The following is a 23,056-nucleotide window of genomic DNA, read 5'->3' on the forward strand; positions in this document are numbered from 1 at the left end:
GTTTGTTGGCCACCCATCATAACTGAACATTGCCACTCGTATTTGGATTTGTAGTTTTGCGCTCAAAAATTACTTGAATAGTCCGCTCAGGTAAAAATCTACCTGAAATGCTGCTCTTGGTTGAAAATTATCCGAACAATACTTCTTCTATTAACGTTTTGCACTGAAATTACTGGTGGTAATTGTGCATAAAGTTCGCCCAGGTTTACAAAAAGCCCAGGGGAGCTGTTGCATACGCTAAATTCACCCCCTGCTTCAGGGTAAGATAAAAGTATAGCCTACAACTTATTTGAAGTTTGTGTTTTTCCCCCACTTTTTATTCCATTTGTGGAACCCACCCACTATGGCTTGAGCATCGGGGTCCCTCACCATGCCCCCTCATAGGACCTTTTACTTTTTAGTTCAGGGCAGTGGTACTGTGTCCCACATTCTTAAATTGTTGCCTCAAAAGAAATCACTGAGCTCTGCAGTTCCAGTTTTGATCCACAGATACATACGGGACGATAGGAGAAAAGGCCCCTCATGCAATCAGAATTACTTACTTTAAATTTCTGGACCTGCGGAGAATCTGGGAATCCCAAACAGCAAGAATATACAAAAGTGTTACCCTTTAGATCCCACTGAGCAACCTTTTTAAACGCAAATATTAAAAAAAATACTCAACGGGTTGGGATCTTCCTGTAGACCCCAGATTGGTGTTGCTCCATGTTATGGCCGATATTGGGGGTAATATTTATAAGCGTCACCTGCTGCTTCTGGGCCTAACGACAGCCAAGCGGGATCTGGCTCGGGCATGGAAGGCCCCGGCGGCTCCCTCTTTCAATGTTTGGAAGCGAGGTTTAGATTTCAATATGGGCCTGGAGTTGCCGATCTTTAGGGCGCGTGGGTGTCCTCGGAAACAATTCAAGATCTGGAAGCGGTGGGCTGATTATAGGGGCATTTTCCTTGCACCGGTTCCTGCGGATGGAGACTTGGGGTCTATTTGAATGTCAAGCGTGGTGCTGAGCTCTAATTGTATAAAGATGGTTCTGGTGGTGTCTGGCGGTGGTGTGGTCCGGGGGAGGGGGTTGGGTGTTGGGGGGGGGGGGGGGGAGGGGGGTTTTCTTGATAGATGATGTATGAATAGCTCTCCATTGTTCCTCTATATGGCAAAAATGTCAAGAGTTGTTGCTATTTGCTATGTGGCAGATCCCCTGGGTTTACAGGGGCCTGCAGCCCTTGCCTTCTTGCTCAATAAAAAGTGTTGTTAAAAAAAAAAAAAATACTCAACGGATTTACACCTAACCAGCAAAACCTCTCTTTTTGAGTCAAGTTCTACTTTCATGCTATGTTTTGTGTAAGTCCATTCAGAACTTCAGTCTGTAAGTGCAGGAAAAGATTTCTATGAGAGTTAAAATGGGAAAAAAAAAGAGTTTCAGCACCCTTTTTATTTTTTTCCCCCACCCACACCAATCTGCACAAAACGTGGCTTACCCTCCCAGCTCCACTGGCTCCTTCTTTGACAATAAGGATACCATAATAGCATTGCTTTAATCAGATTCCCCTCTCGTCATTCTTGGGGTTTTCAGTCTGAACCCAATCAATGACAACCATTCCTCTCTGACCGCTTCCTACTAAACTACCATTCAAAGTCTTCTATACATGGTAAACCACTAAACTAATGCCCACTCCCTTTTCTTGATATTGCATTCTAGGCTATGTGATCAAGTTTTCTAGCTCGATTGTTTTTTTTTCCTTAATCCATTGTTTAGCAATGACAGCCGACTCACTTTAGATGCAGCACTTTATACATAAACATTTTTCTTTCAAGTCATTTTAAGAGTTATTGTTTTCTCAATATCATGTGCTTTTACATAAAGGCTAATCGAAAACAATACTAAGTGAAGTATATATTGCATTATTCTGAGATAAGAAAGTGTTGCATTTTGGCTCCTTCGATATTTTTGGTCTCAAAATCTGGGAAAATCCTCTTGTGAGGACTATCATTTTCTTTCTAGTTCTATATGCTTAAGAAAGGTATGGTTAATTAACATGAATATTGCTTACGATATTTCCAACAGACCATTAGGGCTCCTCTTCCTTAATATTTCATTTAGTGTAATAGGGTATTCTAGTGCTCCAAATGTCCCAGAATTCTGATCTAAGTGTTTCTTTTCAAGGTAATTCATAATAAAAGTGTTTTTCATCTTGTGAAGCTATCTCTATGAGCCAACACAGATCTTACTCATACTCTGCTTTTGATCAACAATCTTTTGTACAGATAAGACTCAAAAGGAATCTTACTTTTAAGATTCTCCGTTATCTTTATGGTCCAAAGTACACATCTGACTTCTTTATTATTTTTCTCCGGAACATATTCTTTAAATTTCTGCCCTTTTTTCGATTGCTTGCATTTGCACAATTGTGATGGTTAAATTTCAAGCACAAACCCAATACCCTGAACTCGCACGTAGTCGCCGTGTGATTACATCATATTATGCTATACATTAATGTAATGGTTCAGTTTACTTATGTTGTCTGTTTATAGTAGCAATTATGTTAGAACTGAACTGTCAGCCTTGCAGCAGAAACTGAGAACCTTTAGCCCTTGAACCTGCGTGCATTTGTAATCTACCAGATAATAACACTGCTGACTTGGATTTTACTGCAAAAGTAAACATTTATCTAGCCTTGAAATATAGACTGTATTGTTCCTTTTTTTTTTTTCCCCATTCCAGCGTGCGTGGCATGTATCATGCGTTTGTGACAATCGTCGCCAAAGGAGGAGTTCGAGGTCTTTGGGCAGGTTGGGTGCCAAATGTTCAAAGAGCTGCTCTTGTTAATATGGGAGGTAAATTTCAATAGAAACATCATGCCATTTGACTACATGTACTGAACTGAAATAAGTGAAATAGATAATAGGTTTATTAATTCACAATACTTTTTTGTTCGTCGATTATGGTCCCTTATTACTTGTGGAACCCAAGAAAAGACACAGATTAACTGCATTTGTGGGTGCCTTGTTTAAATAGGCACCTTTCAAAATCATGCACAACCCAAGTCCCAAGTGATTATTTACTCTGTAGAGCAGTGTTTCCCAAACTGTGGGTTGTGACCCACTGGTGGGTCGCGAGTCGATTTTTCGTAGGTAGCAAAAGTCTAAACAATAAATAAAGATGCCTTTAAATGCTGCACTTACATTGTAACATTATCTGCGTTTCAAAGGCCGAGACCAAATGTCAGGCTCTGTCTTCTGACAAATTGCTGCTTTTTTTAACATGGGGACTTCTGTTTACAAACTCCTCTCACCTTGCAGTCAGAAAGGAAAGCAAAGTCAATTGTGTGACAATCTTTCTGGGCTACAGACAGTGTGAAAGGAAAGGCCATAGGATGTCATTTTGTTGCAACACACAACAAAATGTGATTACCTCAGTGTACTGTACACATTCAGCTGTTAGAAATGCAAATATGAAACGCATTGCTTTTAATTCTGAAGTGTGATGGACACAAAGACTTTTAATACGATCAAAACAAATTATGATACTTTACATGGTGATGCACAAATTATGACTATTCACTGAAAACCGATTTCTGTACATTATCATTTGGGTGCATTAGAGGCCATTTCAGTGGAAAACGTGCTGTTTGTAAATGAGAACGCACTACCACATGATGCTTTAGTTGCATAAGAAAATTGCCTGCCTCATCTCATTAAAGCTAGATGGGTCGCAAAAGTTTGTGGTTCTAAAAATCATCTTAAGCTAAACTCACAAAAAAACTAATTCCTTCTGATCTTCCCTCCTAAAAGTTCAGCCAAGATTAAAGAATGGACCAAAATGATCGCAGCGCTAAACGGTACCTAAACGATAGTTGACTCTACCAAATCACTGGGTATCACACTAGATAAAGATCTAAACATGCGAGCACACATCAACACAATGGCAAAAAACGCTTGTTTTGATCTGAATTACATCAGAAAAATGAAGCCACTCATCGATCCCGTGGATCTGAAAATCGCAGTACAGGCACTGGTCATATCAAGAATTGAATATGGATGCGCAACTCTGTCAGGACTCCCTAAGATATCAACAGCTCCCCTAAAAGCCTGTCTCAATGCAGCAACTAGACTTATAACGGGAACCAAACAATATGACCACATTAATCCACATCTGAAAGAGCTCAACTGGCTACCATGCAAGGCAAGAATAGAGCTAAAAATTGCATGTATTACACACAAGGCAATGCACCACAAAACTCCTCACTACCTAGCCCATAAAGTTACACTGTTCGGAGGCACTAGACCCTCGAGGGGATCGGAGGATTTTCTACTGAAATCAGCATTCTTCTGTAAGAAAAAGACTTTCCATCGAGCGTTCATGGGAGCTGCACCAAGGATCTGGAACTCGCTCCCGCCGAATATCAGAAGAATCGCCTATGCTCCACAATTCAAAAAGGAGCCCAAGTCCTTTCTGATGGGTAAATTTCTCCCATAACGATCAATGTGTTGAACATAACACTATAACCAGCTTGGATATAGAAGAACTCAGGAATGGTCTTGTCTTAAATCTAAGTACAACACAACAATCTTGACTGTAATCTAATGATTTATATTACTCCTCATTACATTTGCTTTATGTATTGATAATTATATGCCAATGTTAGTGGAATACATAGACCTGCTCTTGACGTGAAAGAATTGGATATCTGCTGACATCGAAGGTGGTTGAAATATAAAGCGCTCTAACACCCAAACTCTGGGTCGGGCTATAAAAAACACTGAATAAATAAATAAATAAAAATTGGGACGTGGGTCTAAAAAGTTTGGGAAGCACTGCTGTAGAGTGTAGACTTTCCTTTTTTAAGTACTAATGTACATAAGCAATACTGTCCAGAAACTATTGTGTATCCTAAGATTTTTTAAATGTTGCTTAGCAAGGTCTCTCTGGCCATCCAATTGTGCGTAGCAGTGAGTTAGTGAGTAACTTTTGCTTCAAGGTGATTGTAAAGGAAACAAAAATTAGATGGAGAACCTGATTAGGCTCTGTGTTTGGGCCAAGCCTACCAAAAAATATGCGAGTGATTGAAGACCAGCATAATACTGTAATATTGCTTGGATGAAAATGTACTCGTACGTATTTAATCCGATTTGCCTACAGACTCCCTCTCTAAGAGACTTCTTAACAAATGCTGCAACTATGGAACCACAGTTCTGAGAAAACAGCTACATATGATATTTAATATATAAGAATTGAAAAAACAACTAATAAATTAAATAACTCAAGGAGCAGTGTGAAAAAGCCAACCACTTACAATGTATATTAGAAATCAACATACTGAAAATGCTTTTATTTTTCAGACAAATATGGCAGTTCTAACTATAAGTTTGGTAATAGACCCATTGAAAAACACAAGTCCCTTTTGTTTCTCCCAGTATACCTTTGCAAAGTCTTTCACAGAGTACAATGGCCATCCCATAAGAAACTTAACAGACATCAGAATAAAATAATCTAATCAAGGTAACCAAAGAACCCTAGTTTTTCCTAAAGCCTTTCCCAACTTCTCCAGAAGGTCTAGTGTCAATTAATAGCACTGAATAGTTAGGAACCGCAAGCAGTGAGATTTAGACATAAGGAATTATGTGGTATATTTCTGTTTTGCATAGACTCTTCAACTTCTTCCAAACTTGCAGAGCAGCACATCTATAAAATAGCACAATTTATAGCATGTAAATGTTTTCCTTTTCCCTAGATCTAACCACTTATGATTCGGTGAAACACTTTTTATTACGAAACACAAGACTCAAGGATAATGTGGTCTGTCACAGCATAGCCAGGTATTGTATTGTGTTGATGTTTTGGTTAGCTTTCTTATATTTATATTATGACTTCAGGTCTGTGTGTATATCTTATATATCCGCTTTAATGATTACACTATACTTTGTCCATTGTTAGATATTCGTTAATATTTATTAGAACTATTATGTTTCTACCTGTTTTGATGACAGGGATACATTTATAAAGAGACCTATATCTTCATAAAACTACAGTTAACACAGCACATCTGTTTTTTTGTTGTTGATGTTTTTTTTCTTCAAATCCAGTTGAAAACCATATTGGATTAGTCAAATTATTTTGTTCAAACCCTAGTCTTTCACTTTATGGACATCAGGCTTAGATTCAATTAAACTGGGCGAGGGGGTGTCTGGTAACACTGCAGTAGTGGCACGGCCTTCGATAAGTAGCTCAAAATGGTTTTCACTAATCAGAAGTATCTCTCACTACAGATAAGGTTGGAGACCCCGGTCTTAGACAAACATACGCTTTCTTTCCATTTACACCTTTTGTGGAAAGAGTGCAATAGGTTATATAGGCATTAGGCTTACTGAACAGCCAGTGTTAGTTTTGCACAGCTGATTCTAAATTCGCAATATGGAGCAAGCATCTCTAAACACTGGGTTTCAACCCTTTCCAATTTTACTTTCCAAATCGAAATAGGAGGCATTATTTTGTGGGGGGGCATGGCCTGACGCTGATGGGGACGGGAGCCTGAATCGGAGCTCCCGCCGGTGACCCCCTCTCCAGCACCATCCTGCCTGATACAGGGGGACCCCAAACACTAAAACCGGCGCCGGAACCACTGGGGCAACGACACAGATTGAATTTTAGCCGAGAAACGCCCTAAAGGCTCCCGAAGGAACATTGGGTGGGGGAGCGGCGAGCCTGCTCAAAATGGTGGGCGGAAATCGCTGGGAGCGCTCCGCACCAGCCGAGGACCGCGGCTGAGCTCCTCGGGCACAGCGGGGCACGCGCGGGTGGCGGAGAGTGGAGAATCCTGCTTTAAAGGCCCCCGAAGGAACATTGGGCGGCGGAAAGGCGAGCCTGCTCAAAATGGCGGCCGGGAGTCACTGGGGGCGCTCGAGGCGCTTCGCACCAGCTGAGGACCGCGGCTGAGCTCTGCAGGCACAGCGGGGCACCTGCGAGTGGTGGCGAGTGGAGAATCCTGCCGGGCTGGGTTGCGTAACCCGATTGAGGAAGCAGTGGCACGCGGCAAGCGGAGTGTGCTGACCGGGTCTGAGAGCAGGTGAGCGTCAGGCTGCGCGGGTGGAGGGCACTGCCCTGGGACTAAATTTGATGCAGCATGGCTCCCCGCTCTGTACTGAGACTGAGGAGGGAGAAATAGGGGCGCAAGCCCGCGCAGCAGTGAGACTGGTGTTGGGTCTGCCCCTGGGACCGCGAGACTGGGGCACATAGACTACCGCATGGCGGCCTTCCACACAGAGCTGCATTATTGGAGAAAGCCATAAAGGAAGGCCATGGCCTCCGCTGCGAAGGACTGAGGCATTCTTGGGCTGGGCGCCGGTCCACGGACCTGAGAAGTTCCTCAAAATGGCGGCTGCGACTTTCTAACTGATGCCAGACGTAGCCCTGGACGGTTCCGGCGCTCCCAAAGCCCCATAGCCACTAGGGGCTCGGCCACACTGATAGGCCCCCCAAGTCAGGACATAAACAGAGTACTGAGACCGAGGACTGCTGCATTGTGGCGGGGGGAGGACTGCAGCTGAGCGCGAGGAGGCGACAGGCTCTAGCAGCTGTTGATCCTGAGGAGCTCCTAGGGCCAGAGGTACTGAGTAGGAGATATCAGCAACTTGGCAGGGCGCTGCTGGGTGGCGCGAGAGCGGTGATGATGCAGAGCTGGCACCTACCTGATACGTACATAGCAGCAGAGCGCACAGAAACTAACCTGGGAGCCAGGGGCAGAAAGAAGTGCGCAGACTATAGGGCCGGCCGTCAACCCACCGCAGGCCCATCTCATTATTCGCTGCATTGGGGGCAGCGAGTACCCACCTCGGCGGCATCATGGGTCTGTTCACCAAGAAGCGAGACACCGTGAGTGAGTGAGGAAACTCAGTGAGTGAGGAAACTGGGGATTCGGGCTCCCGCACGGGGACCAGAAACAAAGGGGCGACGCCCCAAGGAAAGTTATCACTTCACGACATCCTGCAGGCCATAGAAAGATCGCAGACGGCAGTGGAGACCAAGATCGATGCAATCTGAGAGGACCTGGGCCTACTACGAGCGGACCACAGAAAACTGGCCGACCGAGTCACGGCTGTAGAGGAGGAGGTAGAAAGCCTGGGGCCACCGGTAACTGCAACCGCGCGCACAGTCAAGGACATAGAAAAGAGTCCTAGTCCTTGAACAGCGTGCAGAGGACGCGGAAAACAGGGCCAGCCGAAACAACATTAGGGTCACGGGCCTACCTGAAAAATTGAGGGGAATGATATGGTGGCATACCTTGAGCACTGGCTGCGCACAGCCGTGGAGGAAGAGGGCCTCTCACAGTTCTTCGCCTTAGAACGGGCGCACAGAGTTCCCGCTCGGGCGCCGCAGGCAGGCAGGCCGACGCGGCCGGTGGTGGCCCGCTTCCTCTTCTATAAAGACAGAGACCATGTGCTGAGCCAGGCGTGCCACAAAAGACAACTTAAAGTAGACAACAGCGTTGTCCGGATTTCCCCTGATTTTTCCAGGGAGGTGCAACAACAACGAGCGTCTTTTATCACGGCCAAAAGGAAACTGCGCCAAATGGGGGTATCCTACTCCATGGTATTCCCAGCCAGACTCTGGATAGTACGCTCCGGGGGAACTACTTTCTTTACTACTCCCCAGGATGTTCGGGATTGGATTGAGGATCAAGATCCCAGAGGTCAGAGAATGGAAGACAAAAACCCAGTTGAAAAGGAACTCAAACGCTCCCCTGACAGAGGAGCGACCTCAAAGAGCCACCTGACGCTGGAGGAAATGCACCGGGACAGAGCAAGTGCGATTGCAGCGGTGGCCTCACTGAGCACAGCGGGCACCCGGGACACTCCCTTGCACTCCGGGGAGGAACAGAGAGACTCTGACTCTGAGACCAGCTCGATCTCGGTGGGAGACACCAGTCAGGTCCTGCCACACTTAACCCCCAGATCAGCAGACGACCTGATGTGAGGCTGATCGAGCAAGCAAGTACAGCCAGGACTGTATTGCGGGGAGGTGGGAAGTGGCGCTAGTGTCGCCCCACACACTGTTAAGGGGGTCCCTATGCACTTGAACTAGACCTACACACTGGAGAGGGGGGATCCTAGGGGGAGGAGAGGACGGCTATCCTCCAGGCGGACATTGGCCTAGTCACCATTCACGGACTTTGACTGTTAAGACAATAAAGTGCAAGGTTTGGATGGGGGAGACGTTCTCACTTGTCCTGGGGAGGGGGAGTTGGGATGGTTTTATTAGTTTTAGTTGGGGGCACTGCCGTCTTCCCCTCTGCGGGGCCACAGGTCATTGTGCGACGGCTCTCATCCTACGATACTGGGCGCCGGGTACCGGGAGGGGCAGGGGATGCCAGACGGAGGTGGAGAGGCTAATTTACAATGCCCTCTCAGATAGAATATAATCTTCTCTCCTGGAATATTCAGGGATGCACTCCATGCATAAACGATACAAAATCTTCTCACAGCTGCATAGATGGGGGGTTCACATAGCAATGCTGCAAGAGACGCATACACTAGCATCAGGGGGGGGGGGGGGGCATTACACCGTAGGTGGAGAGGCCAGGCATATTACACCACGTACTCAGCATTTGCCAGAGGGGTCCTGATTTGGATCAGGGCAGGCATCCCCTTCCAACACGCCGCCCACAATGTGGACCCTAAGTGCCGATATGTGGTGGTCACTGGGCGCCTAGATGGACAGTACATCACACTTATCAATATCTACGATCCGAATACGGATCAAGGAACATTTTTTGAGCACTTATCAGGGTCACTGGCTCCATATCTGATCGGGTCAGTTATCATGGGGGAGACTTAAACTGTATAGCAGACCCAGCCCTGAACCGCTCACACCCACCGCTTCGAGATGCCCCAGTTCATAGGACAGCTGGATGTTTAGGGAATGGCAGTCCCACTGGGGGCTGCTGGACACGTGGCAACGGAGGCACCCACTGGACAGGGAGTACTCCCACCTTTCCAACGTACGTGACTTACACGTCCGCCTGGACACCTTCCTATGCTCCCCAGACATGCACACCCGACTCCACAATGCGGAATACCTCACCCGAACGGTGTCAGACCACATTCCTCTGTTAGCTCGACTGCAATGGGGACACAAACAACAGCCCATCCCCACCTGGCGCCTCAGGCAGGAAACACTTGAAGACCAGGTATTCTACCACGAGATCAAAGAGCAAATCACCACATACTTTATGGACAATGCACAATCCATGGACTCCAGGGTAACTGAATGGGAGGCCTTTAAGGCAGTGGACGGGGGAGGGTGTTCTATGGGAATTGTTTGTTATTGTGGTGAACGGAAAAGATGGCGATACACAGCACAACTCTGAATTAGTTCTTAAAATGATCAGTGCAAGGGACGCAATGGGGCTAGCTGTTGGCGGTGATCATGTTGGTCATTTGCATTCTCGGGGAGGACATGATGCATGACGGCAACCCAGATATTAACGCGGGGGGAGTGATTTCCACTCTTACCTGGAACGTTAGGGGACTGGGCGACCCCAGGAAGCGCAGACAGATAGTGAATGCTTTAGATCGGCTAAATGTGCACATAGTATTTTAACAAGAGACCCACATGGATCCGCAACCCGAGGGTAGCTTCGCGTCTAGATGGGCAGCACACTCTGTCTTCGCGCCTTACTCTTCCTATGCTAGAGGTACTGCCATCCTGATTAAAATACATACCCCCTACACTTCTTTGGGGAATGCTGTCGATCGGGAAGGGCGGTATTGTTTAACGTGGAGCAGGATTGGTAACGAAACAATCACTCTGGCGTGCTCCTATGGCCCCAACTGCGATGACCCTAGCAGCTTCTTCGCTCTTTGGAATAAGATAAAGGACATAGGTTTGACCCATTTGGTATGGGGAGGGGACTTTAATGCAGTTATTAACCCAGTTGTAGACAGATCAAATCCCTCCGCACATCATTACACTAACACGCACAGATATTTGCGCGATCTATGTGACCAACAGGACATCATAGACACTTGGCGGCACCTACACCCGACGGGGACGGAGGGCACACATTGGAATGCGGCACACGCTTCTTGGGCTAGACTAGACTACATCATGATATCTCGGGGGCTAGCCACTTCTTTGGTAGCGGCACAACATGTGGGCCGTACGTTCTCCGATCATTCCCCGGTCCTGGCTAAGTTTCGGCTACTTGACATAGTGGGGAAACCACTACCATGGAGACTACATCCTAACCTACTACTTGACAAACTCTTCCGAACTGAATTGGGTCAACAACTTGAGGAATTTTTTTTTATAACCAACTTTGTATTTATTGAGAGGTGAGGTTAGTCAAATTACACAGCTGTGTGCCTACAACCACCGTGGCCGGCAGCGGAGAAAGTACAATTTCATCAGGCAAATGCAGTAAAACAGAGCATGTCTCAAATACCTCACATCATAGGTCCAGCCGTATACTCTATGCCCAGGGTCTTCTCCTCTCCTTCTGGACCTTACGCCCCTCCCTCTCCCTAATATGCACCCTCAATGAAGAACCTGTAACATTGTCCCATTAGCCGCGCCCCAGCCCAGTGCATCCCACCCAGCGTGCCTGTCACCCCAAAACCTGCCTACAGCCGTGTTCACACCAGCCGGGGGAGCAGACAGAGCAAGTGCAGCTGGTAGTGCAGTCTAGTCTCTAGCAGGAGTCCAGCGAGAGGAGGCCAGTAGGGCACAGTTCCAAGCCCAGTATTTATCACTACCCTGCCCAGGACAAGTATTTGTTGCTCTCGACGCCAAGCCTATGCTAGTTTCATTTGCCATGACACAGACATTTCATACAGCGCATTGCAATATTCCCAGCCTAACTTGCAACCCTCGGGAGGACTGGGCTTGCTGGCATAGCGCCGCCGCACTGTGGCACTAAGGCACTATCACATCACTCAACCTCTATAAGTCTTGAAGAAAGGACTAACCAGAAAAACGAAGGGGGGAGAGAGGCGGGGGAGGAGGGGTGGAGCGCCGAAGGCAATAGGGGGGAATCTGGCGGAAGGACAGGGAGCACAGGGCCTCGCTGCCCGTATTCAGCTGATCTCACTTAACCTGGGCAGGCTATCCCCTGGAGGCCCATAGTACCCTTGAGGTGATGCGTGACTGTGGAATGGGGAAGTAAGACCCTAGCACATTCTGCTGGAATCAGGAACCCTCCGACGTAAAGGGTATCGGCTCCACGGACCGCACGAGTACCCCCGGGTTCATCGGGCTAATCTCATCATCGAACAACTTTAGGGCCCGCAGTCTCGGTGGTTGCAACCGAGCATGCTCTATCCTACCCAAATGTTCCACCAAGGGATTCCAGAGGGTCCTGAACCTAGTTTCCCTGAACTGAAGGCGGGCCGTGAGCAGCTCCATCGCCATCACCTGCCAGAGGCGGGTAAACCACACGTTAATGGAAGGCGTCTCCGCCTTCTTCCAATATACCGCTACTGTTTGCTTTGCTGCGCCCAACATGTGGAGGCTCAAATGCCAATCACGACCCGTCCTAGCCCGCCGTGACGTTGGTCGGAGGCCCAAAATGATCGTGAGCGGGTCCTCCGGCAGGGGGTAGCCCAGCAACCGTTTGATGTGGCTGAGGACTTCCTTCCAATAGGTAGTCAATCTCGGACACGTCCACCAAACATGGACGAAGTCTCCCAACGCTTGAGTGCAGCGCCAGCATAGCGGGGACACCTTAGGGAACATCTTCTGAAGTCGGACATGGGTGTAGTACCACTGGGTCATCACCTTGTAGGCCGATTCCTGATGGGAAATGCTACGGAAAGTTTTGGGGATATCGCTCCAAAGCCGTGCCCACTGAGCAGGAGTAATCTCGGAGCCGGAGAGGTTCTGCCATCGTATTTGGTATGGGTGGGGACCAAGATGCTGAGTATGCTGTAGCACCTTGTATATGCGGGAAATGAGGCCCCTATATGTACCAAATGTGCGCGCCAAGTGTTCAAACGGTGTGTAAGGCCGTGTGGCCGCCTGCGCCAGCGAGGAGCCCTGCACCCAGTGCCGAAGTTGTATATATTGGAATTTGTCCTTTTCCGTCAGTCCAAATTCCCGTTGGCATTGTGTGAAGGATTTGAATTCCCCCCCCTGCAAAGAGATCTCGGATCGTCCTACAGCCGCATTCCGTCCAATTCTCAAAGTAGGGCGGGCAGCAGGCCGGCGGGAACTGCGGGTTGCGAGCTATGGGGGTGTGTGGAGAGGGGAAGGTGGTGAGGCCCCTGCGGACCGCCACCTTATCCCAGATCTCCAAGACCCTCTTAGTGGGGACCGCCATGTATGCGCTGCGGTGGCGCGCCGCTCGGGGCAGCCAAGCGTGATCCCAAATCGGGCGACATGTAACTGCCCTGTCCATGTGGAACCAGATTTTTTCGCTTTCCCACGCCCCCCATTCCAGAACGAAGCGGAGGTGCGACGCCCAGTAGTAGTCCAGTAGATTGGGACAGGCAAGACCACCCCTATCCCGGGGGAGCTTTAAGATTTTGTTAGAGAATCGCGGTTTCTTACCTCCCCAAATGAAGGAGATCAGATCCCGTTGTAGCCCTTGGATATAGTGTTCCGGTATGGGTGTCGGCAGGGTCTGAAACAGATAGAGAATCTTTGGCAATACGGACATCTTAATTGCGTTGAGGCGGCCAAGCCAGGAGAGCGGCAGGGCCTTCCAGGCGCGCAAGTCATCTAAGACCGAGCGCTTGCACTCCTGCCAGTTGGCCCGCGTCCAGGTGGCTAGGTCCGGTGTCAGGTTAAGGCCAAGGTATCTCACTGAGCTGCTCGCCCATTGGTATGGGGCACAAGTCTGTAACGCTGCAACCTCTGCCTCTGGAATTGTGAGATTAAGCACCCAGGACTTTGTGTGATTAATTTTTAGCTCGGAGGCACGCTCGTAGGCTTGAAACAACGAATGCGCTGCCGGGAGCGAGGTTGAGGGAGCAGACAGCGTGAGAAGAAGATCGTCGGCAAAGAGTGCGATCTTGTGGTCTCGGCCCCTAAGGGAAATGCCCTTGACATCCGGAGACTGGCGAAGGAGAATAGCAAGCGGTTCCACTACTAAGGCAAAAAGCAGGGGCGACAGGGGGCAACCCTGCCGAGTACCCCTACAGATGGGAAAGGGCTGTGTAAGCTGACCATTCACTCGCACTCTAGCCGCGGGGGAGACGTAGGGAGCCATAATGCGCGCCTCCATTTTAGGCCCGAGGCCTATTTTCCGTAAGACTGCTCGGAGGAACGCCCAGTCCACCCGGTCGAACGCCTTTTCAGCGTCGAGTGACAAGAGGCAAGCCGGGATTCCCCAATGCCTGGCCTTCCCCACAATGTGGGCTATGCGACGTACATTGTCCGCTCCCTGGCGTTGGTGTTTGAACCCCACCTGGTGCGGGTCAACAAGGCGAGGGAGGTGGGCGCCGAGGCGTTTGGCAAGAATTTTGGTATACAGTTTGAGATCTGTATTCAGTAGGGCTATGGGCCGGTAAGAGGAGCAGAGGGTGTGGTGCTTCCCTGGCTTTGGTATGAGGGCGATCTCAGCCATCGCCATATCTGGAGATGGCCCTCCCGATTCTGCGAAGGAATTAAATAGCCGTAGGAGGTATGGCTGCAGCTGCGGCAGGAAGGTACGGAAAAACGCCACCGGGAGCCCATCTGGCCCCGGTGTTTTGCCCAATGGGAGGTCTCTCAGAGCGCCCGCTATTTCCTCCAGTGTGATAGGCTCCTCCAGGAGCTTGGAGTGGTGTTTACTCAGTGGCTCCCAATCACACTCCCCCCAGAGTCGCCGAGATCAATGCGGGGTCCGGCGGGTCACCCACATAAAGAGAGGAGTAATAGTCGTGGAACGCCTGGAGCTTCGCAGCTTCAGTGGTCACCCAGGTTCCCCCTGCAGCTTTGCGATATGAGCGAGAACAGTGCCCACCTTATCCCCGCCGACGTAAAAGCGCTGTCGGAGCGCGAGTAGTGCTCGTTCCGTTCTTGTTCGTCCTATGCGCCCGTAGCTGCCCCCGGAGGACCGCCAAACGCGGCTTATGGGCCGCTAATGGGCGGTCCTGGTCCATCTTTTCCAGCGTCTTAATTTCACGAGCAAGCCTAGTTTCGTACAGTTGGCCCTCCCGCGTCCGAGCGACAGCTATAGCTGTGAGGGTGCCCCGGATCGTGGCCTTGAAGGCATCCCATACGAGGGGAAGAGGGGTCTCTGGCAGATCATTGTTCTCGAAGTACTCCAGTATGGCCGCCTGTATTTCCTCCCTGTCAACCGGGTCCCGCAGGACGTGGTCCGGGAACCGCCAGCGGCGCGAGCCGAGTGTGCGAGTAAGGCGCTCATGGAGCAACACTTCCACATGGGCATGGTTGGAGACTGAGATATTCGAGTGTGATGCCGACATAGTGTCTTTAAGCAAGAAGTGGGAGACAAAGAGCATATAGATGCGGGAGTAGGAGCGGTGCGCATGTGAGTAATAGGTGTAATCCTTCAGCCCCGGGGAGTGGTAACGCCAGACATCTACCAAGTTCAGAGCAGTAAGGGATTTTTTCACTGTGGCCGACAGGGCCCCCACCCCATGGAAGCCTCCCCCACAGCGATCCAGCTCCGCGTCCCACACCAAGTTGAAGTCGCCCCCTACTATAAGGTTCGAACTCACCGGCTCGAGGTACTCCCGGATTACCCCGCGCAAAAAGGCGTCTTGACCCTGATTGGGGGCATAGAGGTTGCAAAGTGTAAGCCTGCGGTGTCCCCTCGTTAGCTCAACCCTCAGGAACCGGCCCTCGGTGTCCCTACGAACCTGCACGTCCCCATGCAGAAATCCCGCCCGACAGAAGATAGCGACCCCTGCTGTTTTAGTGGCTGCTGAAGACCAAAACCTATGAGGAAAGCGCGGGTGGGCCATTCGAACTACGTCAGCTTTGAGGAGATGCGTCTCCTGCAGGAAAACTATGTCAGCGCTCTGTTGTAACAAGTATCTCCAGATCGGGTGTCGTTTGCTAGGTGAGTTGAGCCCCTTCACGTTCAGAGAGACAACCTTCCAGGAGGGTACTGTAGTCATGGGCACTGATCTACTGGTGCAATTATCCCCACCGTAGTCCCCAACCCACCCACGAAGCCCCCCGCCAGAGGGTGAGGAAGAAGAGAGGGAGAGAAGGGGGAGGGTAGGTTCAGAAATGAGAACTGAAACCACAAAACGGCCAACATGGCCAACAAGACCTATTCCAGTCTAGGGAGTGGCCAGGCACAGTGGCACAGGCTATCCCGGAGAAGTCACTCTCCCAAGAATAGGAGTGGGGGTCCGTCGGCACTTTCGCCATTCACCAAGTACACCAGGGGGAGCTCCGGGCTGCCGCCCCACACTTGAAGCCGCAGTGTCGACTGAGGAGGGCAGGCATCTCCCCAACCCATAGGAGGCGGCCGTGACCCTGAAGTGAGGCCCCTCGGATTTCCGATGGAACAGACAGCAAGCCCCCCCTCCCGGGGGGCCTGCACCATGAACTGCGTTGCAATCAGGGAAGCTCACTGGGGGGCGGGCTCCTGCGACCCCACTGGCGATGAGCCCGCTTCCAATGACCGAATGTGTCGTATTATGTCCTGCTTGTCCCGTGATGATCGGCTAGCAGCAGGGGAGGGAGACCGACCCGGCCGGCGCACCCTGGACCAGCTAGGCCTGAGCGGGACACGTGGCCCCGCAGCACGTCGCACCAGGCTGGCCGGCGGGGAGTCCAGGATCTGAAGCAGCTGCGCCGCCTCCCTGTAGGAACGCAGCACCCGGCGCCGGGATTCCCATTGGAATATGAGGGCGAAGGGGTGACCCCATTGATAACGGATGTTGAGGTCTCGCAGCTTGTCTGTGATCGGCCGGAAAGTCCTCCGGCGCCGAAGGGTCGTGGGGGCCATGTCCTGGAACAGTTGGATCGAGGCGCCTTTATACATGATGTCGGGCTTGTCCCTGGTCGCCTTGAGAATGGCCTCCTTTTCGACAAAGAAGTGGACCCGCGTCAGGATGTCGGGGACTAGTCCAGGTCTCCCAGGCGGCCAGAGACCCTGTGGGCCCGATCTAAGGCCGGCGGTGAGGCATCGTCGTCCCCCCGGAGTTCATGAAGGAGATCCGCCACGAATGTCATGATATCTGCCCCCTCCGCTCCAATCGGGACGCCTCGAATGCGGATGTTGTTGCGGCGCCCCGTATTTTCCAAATCCTCCTGCCGGATCTGGAGTTCGACATTCTGCTCCTCCAGGGTCGTTATCCGCTGCCAAAGGCGTTCCTGGTCCTCTGTGCGAGCATCCAGGGTCTTTTCCATGTCGTCCACTCTGTCCCCAAGTTCCCCCACGTCCCTCCGAAGCTCCTTAACGCAGGCCTGGACCTCCGTGCGCAGCGAGCCTATTTCAGACTTGAGGTCTTGGATGAAGAGCGCCATAAAGGACTGCGTCACCGGCTCCGCCGATGTCCCGGCCCCCAACGCCGGGGAGCCCGCCGGTGCCACTCCAGGCTTATTCCAGAGGTCCTTCACCATGGTGTCTTTAGAGGACGCCGGCGGTTCCTTCCCTGGTTTAGTGCGCGTCATTGTGCAGCCGCTCGTCGCCCCCACAGGAGGACTCCGACCGCAGGCCGACTAGTCCACTCAGGGCCACCACCCGGCAGGCCAGCCGGTATCCAGAGGCTCACGGGCAAGGCAGTGTAGCGTCCGACTCGAGGCCGCTCTCCACTCCGGGCCACGTGCCCTGGCCGCAGCGTCGGAAGGCGAGTATTCCAGGTGCAGCGGGGAGCAGGGCGCCGGGGCCCGCACAGACCACCCTCAGAACGTGGGCGCCGCTAGTCCCCAATCCCGCGAAGCTCCATCTCAGGGCCTTCCCCGCTCAGGCAGCGGGTGCCGCAGAATCACCGGGTAAGGAGGTGTGTCGCCCCCTCAACAACCCTTGCTCAGTGCCCCCAGGGGATCCCAGCTTACCCCCACAGAAGGCCAACACCGGCTGTTCATCAGTTAGGGGCGAGCGCTTCTTTTTCCATGCAGGGGGAGCCCAGCAGCAGGCGGATCCCACAGCCCAAGGCCTCACCAGCGTCACGCAACTCAGCCCTACTCCACACCAGAGTCCAGGAGAGGAGGCAATCCAACGGTCGGGGGCTCCACCATTCCAAGGCGACACGCCCGATAAGGACCCCGGGTCACCCCCAGTGCAGGGCGGAGGCACACCCCGCCAGGCAGGTCCGGGGCGTGCTCGGGGAACAGTCGCAGGCCCAGCACTCGGGCGCGCGTCCGAGATCCGGGGCGGCAGCACCACAGCAAGCTACCGCGCAGGGGACCAGCCGAGATGCCCTTGACCTAGGACTCCAGTCGCGCGCTCCAAGGCAAGCCCCTTCACAACTCCGGGCGCCACAACAGTTCCGTCGTCCCCAGCGCAGGCCGCACTCCCATGGGTCCTCTAACGCAGGCCTCACCTCAGCCGAGGTGTCCCCCGCCACCGCAGGCCGTCCTCCCCCGCAGCAGCTCGCGTGGGCAGAAGCTCGGGCCGAAATCGCCCGCCGACCTCCTCACCTCAGTCCAGGCCTCTCAAGCGGTGTCGCTGATGGCTCCAGCCCTCGGCAGCAGAGACCGTCCCCTCCTCCGCTCCGCGGCGTGAGGGGCACAAAATGGCGGGCTCGCCCTCACCCTCCGGGGCAGCCCCTCCAGCTTCTCCGCCTCCAGCCAGCACCGAGGTCTCCCAACCGCTGCTCTCAGGCGTCCTCGTTCCCGCCCAGGACGGCTAGGCAGTTCCGCCGGCGGGCCCGGGCACCCGGTCTGTCCGCGTAAGCTCTCCGCAGCGCCCAGGAGAGGGACGATCAAGATGGCGGTCGCCTCCGCCTCACCCGGGGCCTCTCCCCGGTCCGATCTCAGGCGCCACTCGCTGCACGCTCCAGGCTCCCCAAAGCAGCCGGAGGCAGCCCGCTCCCCTCTGCCGTTGTCTCACCCCAGAGGAGACGTTTCTCCAGCCGCTAGGTCGCTAGTTTCTCCGGTGGCAGCCCGGAGCCCCGGCAGCTCGCGTCTCACTCCATGAACAGCTTGGCCACGCCCCCCCCTTGAGGAATTTTTAATGCACAATAAGGGGTCCGTGGATTGTGTGGCAACTATGTGGGAAGCAGTGAAAGTCACCGTGCGGGGTATTTGTATTTCCAAGAGCTCAGGAGCGCTGCGCGCGCTGCGTGACACGTTACATACACTGGGGCACACTTTGCGCTCGCTGGAAACCCGTCTGGACTTCGCTACCAACGTAGATGCACAACACCAATTCAGAACAGCATTGACTGATCATAAATCCACTGCCGATAGGGAGGTTCACTTCCGGAGTAAATATTTCGTGGCTAGGGCGTACGGAGAGGGAGAGTGCCCGGGAAGGGTTATGGCGGGAGTTGTCAGGCCCCCTCGGCGGTCTAACTATGTCTTGGAGCTGGAGGGTGAGGGAGGGACTCCGTTGCGCGACACACATTCGATCATGGCTGCCTTCACAGCTCACTATGCATCACTCTATACAACTACCAGAGAGGGCACCCTGGAAATGGATGATTATCTGGGGGAGCTCACATTGGGATGGCTACCAGACTGTCAACGAGAATTCTTGGCGGCGCCCATTGGCCTGGACGAGATCAGGGACGCAATAGGGCAGATGACATCCGGGAAGGCGCCTGGCCTGGACGGCTTGCCCATAGATTTTTACAAGGCTTATATAGACCTACTGGCTCCAATGCTTCGAGAGGTTTTCCTGGAGGCACATGAGTCCGGGACACTCCCACTGTCGATGCAAGAGGCCCTAATCACCTCCCTACTAAAGCCGGGGAAGCCGCCTCACTCCTGCGACTCCTATCGTCCCCTCTCCCTCATCAACTGCATGCTAAGATCTTGACTAAAGTACTGGCTAATCGCCTGAAGTTGTTGATGGAGGGATTGGTGTTATCAGACCAGGCGGGATTTATTCCCGGCAGAGCTGCCTCACATAACCTGCGTACACTCTTCTCGATCTTGCAAAATGTCGACCCTGGATTACCAATGGTGGCAGTCTTTTTAGACGCCACCAAAGCCTTTGACTCACTGGAGTGGGACTACCTCCTTTGTATACTACGCAATATGGGGCTCCCTGTGGGGTTTCTGAGGTGGATCACAATCCTTTATCACAAACCAGTAGCCAGGGTGAGTGTTAATGGCAGGATATCCGAGGCCTTTTCGATATCACGGGGCACCCGACAGGGTTGCCCCCTGTCTCCCCTTTTGTTTGCTCTGGCCATGGAACCTTTGGCGGCCAGGCTCCGTCAGCAACACCGGGATATGGCTCTGCGGTGCTTCCAGAGACAAGTCTTGATATCTCTTTACGCGGATGACATCACGCTATACGTAAGAGATCCATCCAACAATCTTAATCCCCTATCGAGGGAATTCATTCGATTCGCTGTACTGTCTGGGGCAAATCTACTATACTCCCTCTTACTGAGGCGGCGCAACCCTTCCCCCTTGATTACCCATTGCAGTGGTGCGACAGTGAAGTCCGATATCTAGGAATAATGATCTCTCGGGATCGAGAGGAATTAATGCGACTAAACTATGGACGTGCAATGGACCACATCCAGACTTGTGTGACAAGGTGGATCACGCTCCCTCTCTCCATGGCGGGACGAGCGTCCCTAATTAAGATGGTAATTCTCCCGAAATTCCTTTATCTGTTTTTAAACATCCCTAATCACCCAGGCAAGCCCTTTTTCAAAACCTTGCGTACTGAGCTCATCCGACTGGTCTGGGGAGGTAAGCGCCCTCGGCTGAGTTGGGATACCCTGACCCGCCCATTTGTCCAGAGAGGTATTGATTTACCGGATTTTGAGCTATATTCTCACAGCGCACAGGCCCACTTCGTCTATTACTGGATTCACCCCCCCCCTTAATGCCCCAGTTGGCAGTCGAACACTGGCTGGCGGATCCCGTCCCGCTTGAAGGGGCATTATTTAGAAAACCTGAGACACAAGCTGCATATCGCACTCCTGTTTCCTGCTCCATACTAGCTTGGCGTTATATTGCGCAAAGAGCCCACACTTGCCTCTTCCCCATTGCTTCCACTGGTGTATCACCCTTCAATGCCACTGCTGCAGGAACAATTGTTTAAAAAGGTTATGACCAAACTTAAAATTAAGACATGGGGAGACCTCTATCACGAGGGCCGATTTCGCTCCTTGGCGCATATGTTTGGGGATCTGACACTTACCTTCATGGACACATTTCTATATATACGGCTACGCGGTGGGATTCAGGCGGCTACTGAGACGTTTCCTAACGAACCACCCACATTGGATCCACTGCATCGGCTGCTGCAAGCTGATTCTCCAGCACACGCAGTCTCTAAACTATATCACTCATTGCACACTTCACTCGACTTCGGGCCTTGCAGAGCGCGCACTAGGTGGGAGGAAGAGCTGGGTACACCCATAGAAGACGCACTAAGGATTTTCTGCTGTCAGCGAGCTGAGCAGATCTCATCCAGCAGTGGATTTAGGATCACTATAAATTCCTTCATAGACTTTATTGCACCCCCGCTCTACTGCACAGATTCGGTCTCCGAGGGGATGACCTCTGCGTGCGCTGCCGCGCGCCAACTGCGGATTTTTTACATTTAGCTTGGGAATGCCCTGAAATTGCGCGATACTGGCTGTATACTCGGCCCTTTCAGAGATGATTGATACCCCACTGACTCCGTCTCCACTTTAGGCGCTACTGGGATATACCAAACCAATAAGGAGACTTTACCGTAGATTCATAACTATCGCTCTCCTATTGGCGAAGAGGCGGGTGGCTTGCCGGTGGGGGAGGGGCAGAGCTCCAAAGTTTAAAGAATGGGTACAGGATATGTTACATTGCCAGGACACGCTGCTCCGATACTCCGAGCTTCTGCCCACTGCCTCTAAACCCGCTGATATTTGGGAACCCCTAAAGAGCTATCTTCTTGCGCACCCTCTTGACAATAACTCTGCCACAGTCGCCTCCACTATTGGATCCGCAACATAAGTTCGTGGAGACCACGGGGAGTGGAATTTAGTACTCCTGAAACAGTGGGGTATGGGTAGGAAATGTATTTTCATTAATTGTGTCATAGTAATTCTCCTCATAAGATCGTGGACTCGTGAATTGTGGTGGAGGATATGTTCTGCTGCTGCCGATGGGGACGCATTGGTTCGCTACGCAAATCGAGGATCAGAAAGTCTGTGCTGCCTTAGTGTTGCCCTGCCTGCTCCTCCCAAGCTGTGAATGCAAAGCTAGAACTTTATTCTGGACCCGACCGGTCTAATATGATGATTATGGGTCACTGTCAACGTAGTGTGTACTGTATTGCCCAATTGCTCTGTGTAATGTACGCCTCAGTTGCAGCTGTGCAGGTTTATTGGAAAATGTATAAATAAAGTATTTTTAAAAAAACACATGCGAATACATAAGCTTGGCGGGTGAAACCATAAAGGCAGTGGCTTGCCTCTATAGAGCCATAGGACGGGACTCCACACAACCGCTGGACAGACAAAAAACACAAATGGGGGACGATATTGGCAGGCCGCTAGACAACAAGGACTGGGACAATATTTTAGAACAAACTGCCAAAGTATCTCGAAATGCCCGGTTTAGCCTGATCAGCTTCTATATACTCCACCAAGCTTATTTGACCCCAGAACGTATCAACCGCTATTTTGACGGTGCAGACGCTAGATGCCCGTGGTGTCAAGAGCAGGGGGCGACTTTTATGCATATGGTGTAGAGCTGTGCCTACTTAACACATTACTGGCAGGAAGTGACGCAAGTGACAGCGAGGGTGACGGAGAGGGTGGTCCCCTGCACGCCTTCCCATGTACTGCTCCACTTATTTTCACACACTGCTAAAACCAAAACCACAACTAGGTTCCAGGACCTGGCATTTATTCTGGCGAAACGAGAAATAACCAGTAGCTGGAAGAAACCGAGGGGTTCCAACGTCCTCAGATGGAAACGTGAGCTGGTGAAATAGGCGGGTTGTGAGGGCAGGGTCCTACTTCGGAATGCACAGCGGGGAGTGGGCA

At 51.5% G+C, this 23,056-nt stretch overlaps 1 protein-coding gene across 2 annotated transcripts in view; it reads left to right on the forward strand.

Moving 5' to 3' along the window:
* The window catches only part of SLC25A27 (solute carrier family 25 member 27), a 267,214-nt gene that overhangs the window by 168,459 nt on the left and 75,699 nt on the right, over positions 1-23,056 (forward strand). For both annotated transcript variants that reach the window (XM_085610548.1, XM_085610547.1), the window contains 2 exons: positions 2,718-2,830; positions 5,728-5,812. In XM_085610548.1, coding sequence (XP_085466674.1) covers positions 2,718-2,830; positions 5,728-5,812 — 198 coding nt within the window. The remainder of the gene's footprint in view (positions 1-2,717; positions 2,831-5,727; positions 5,813-23,056) is intronic.

This window comes from Triturus cristatus, chromosome 6, assembly GCF_964204655.1.
Source record: "Triturus cristatus chromosome 6, aTriCri1.1, whole genome shotgun sequence".
NCBI classification, from domain to species: Eukaryota; Metazoa; Chordata; class Amphibia; order Caudata; family Salamandridae; genus Triturus; species Triturus cristatus.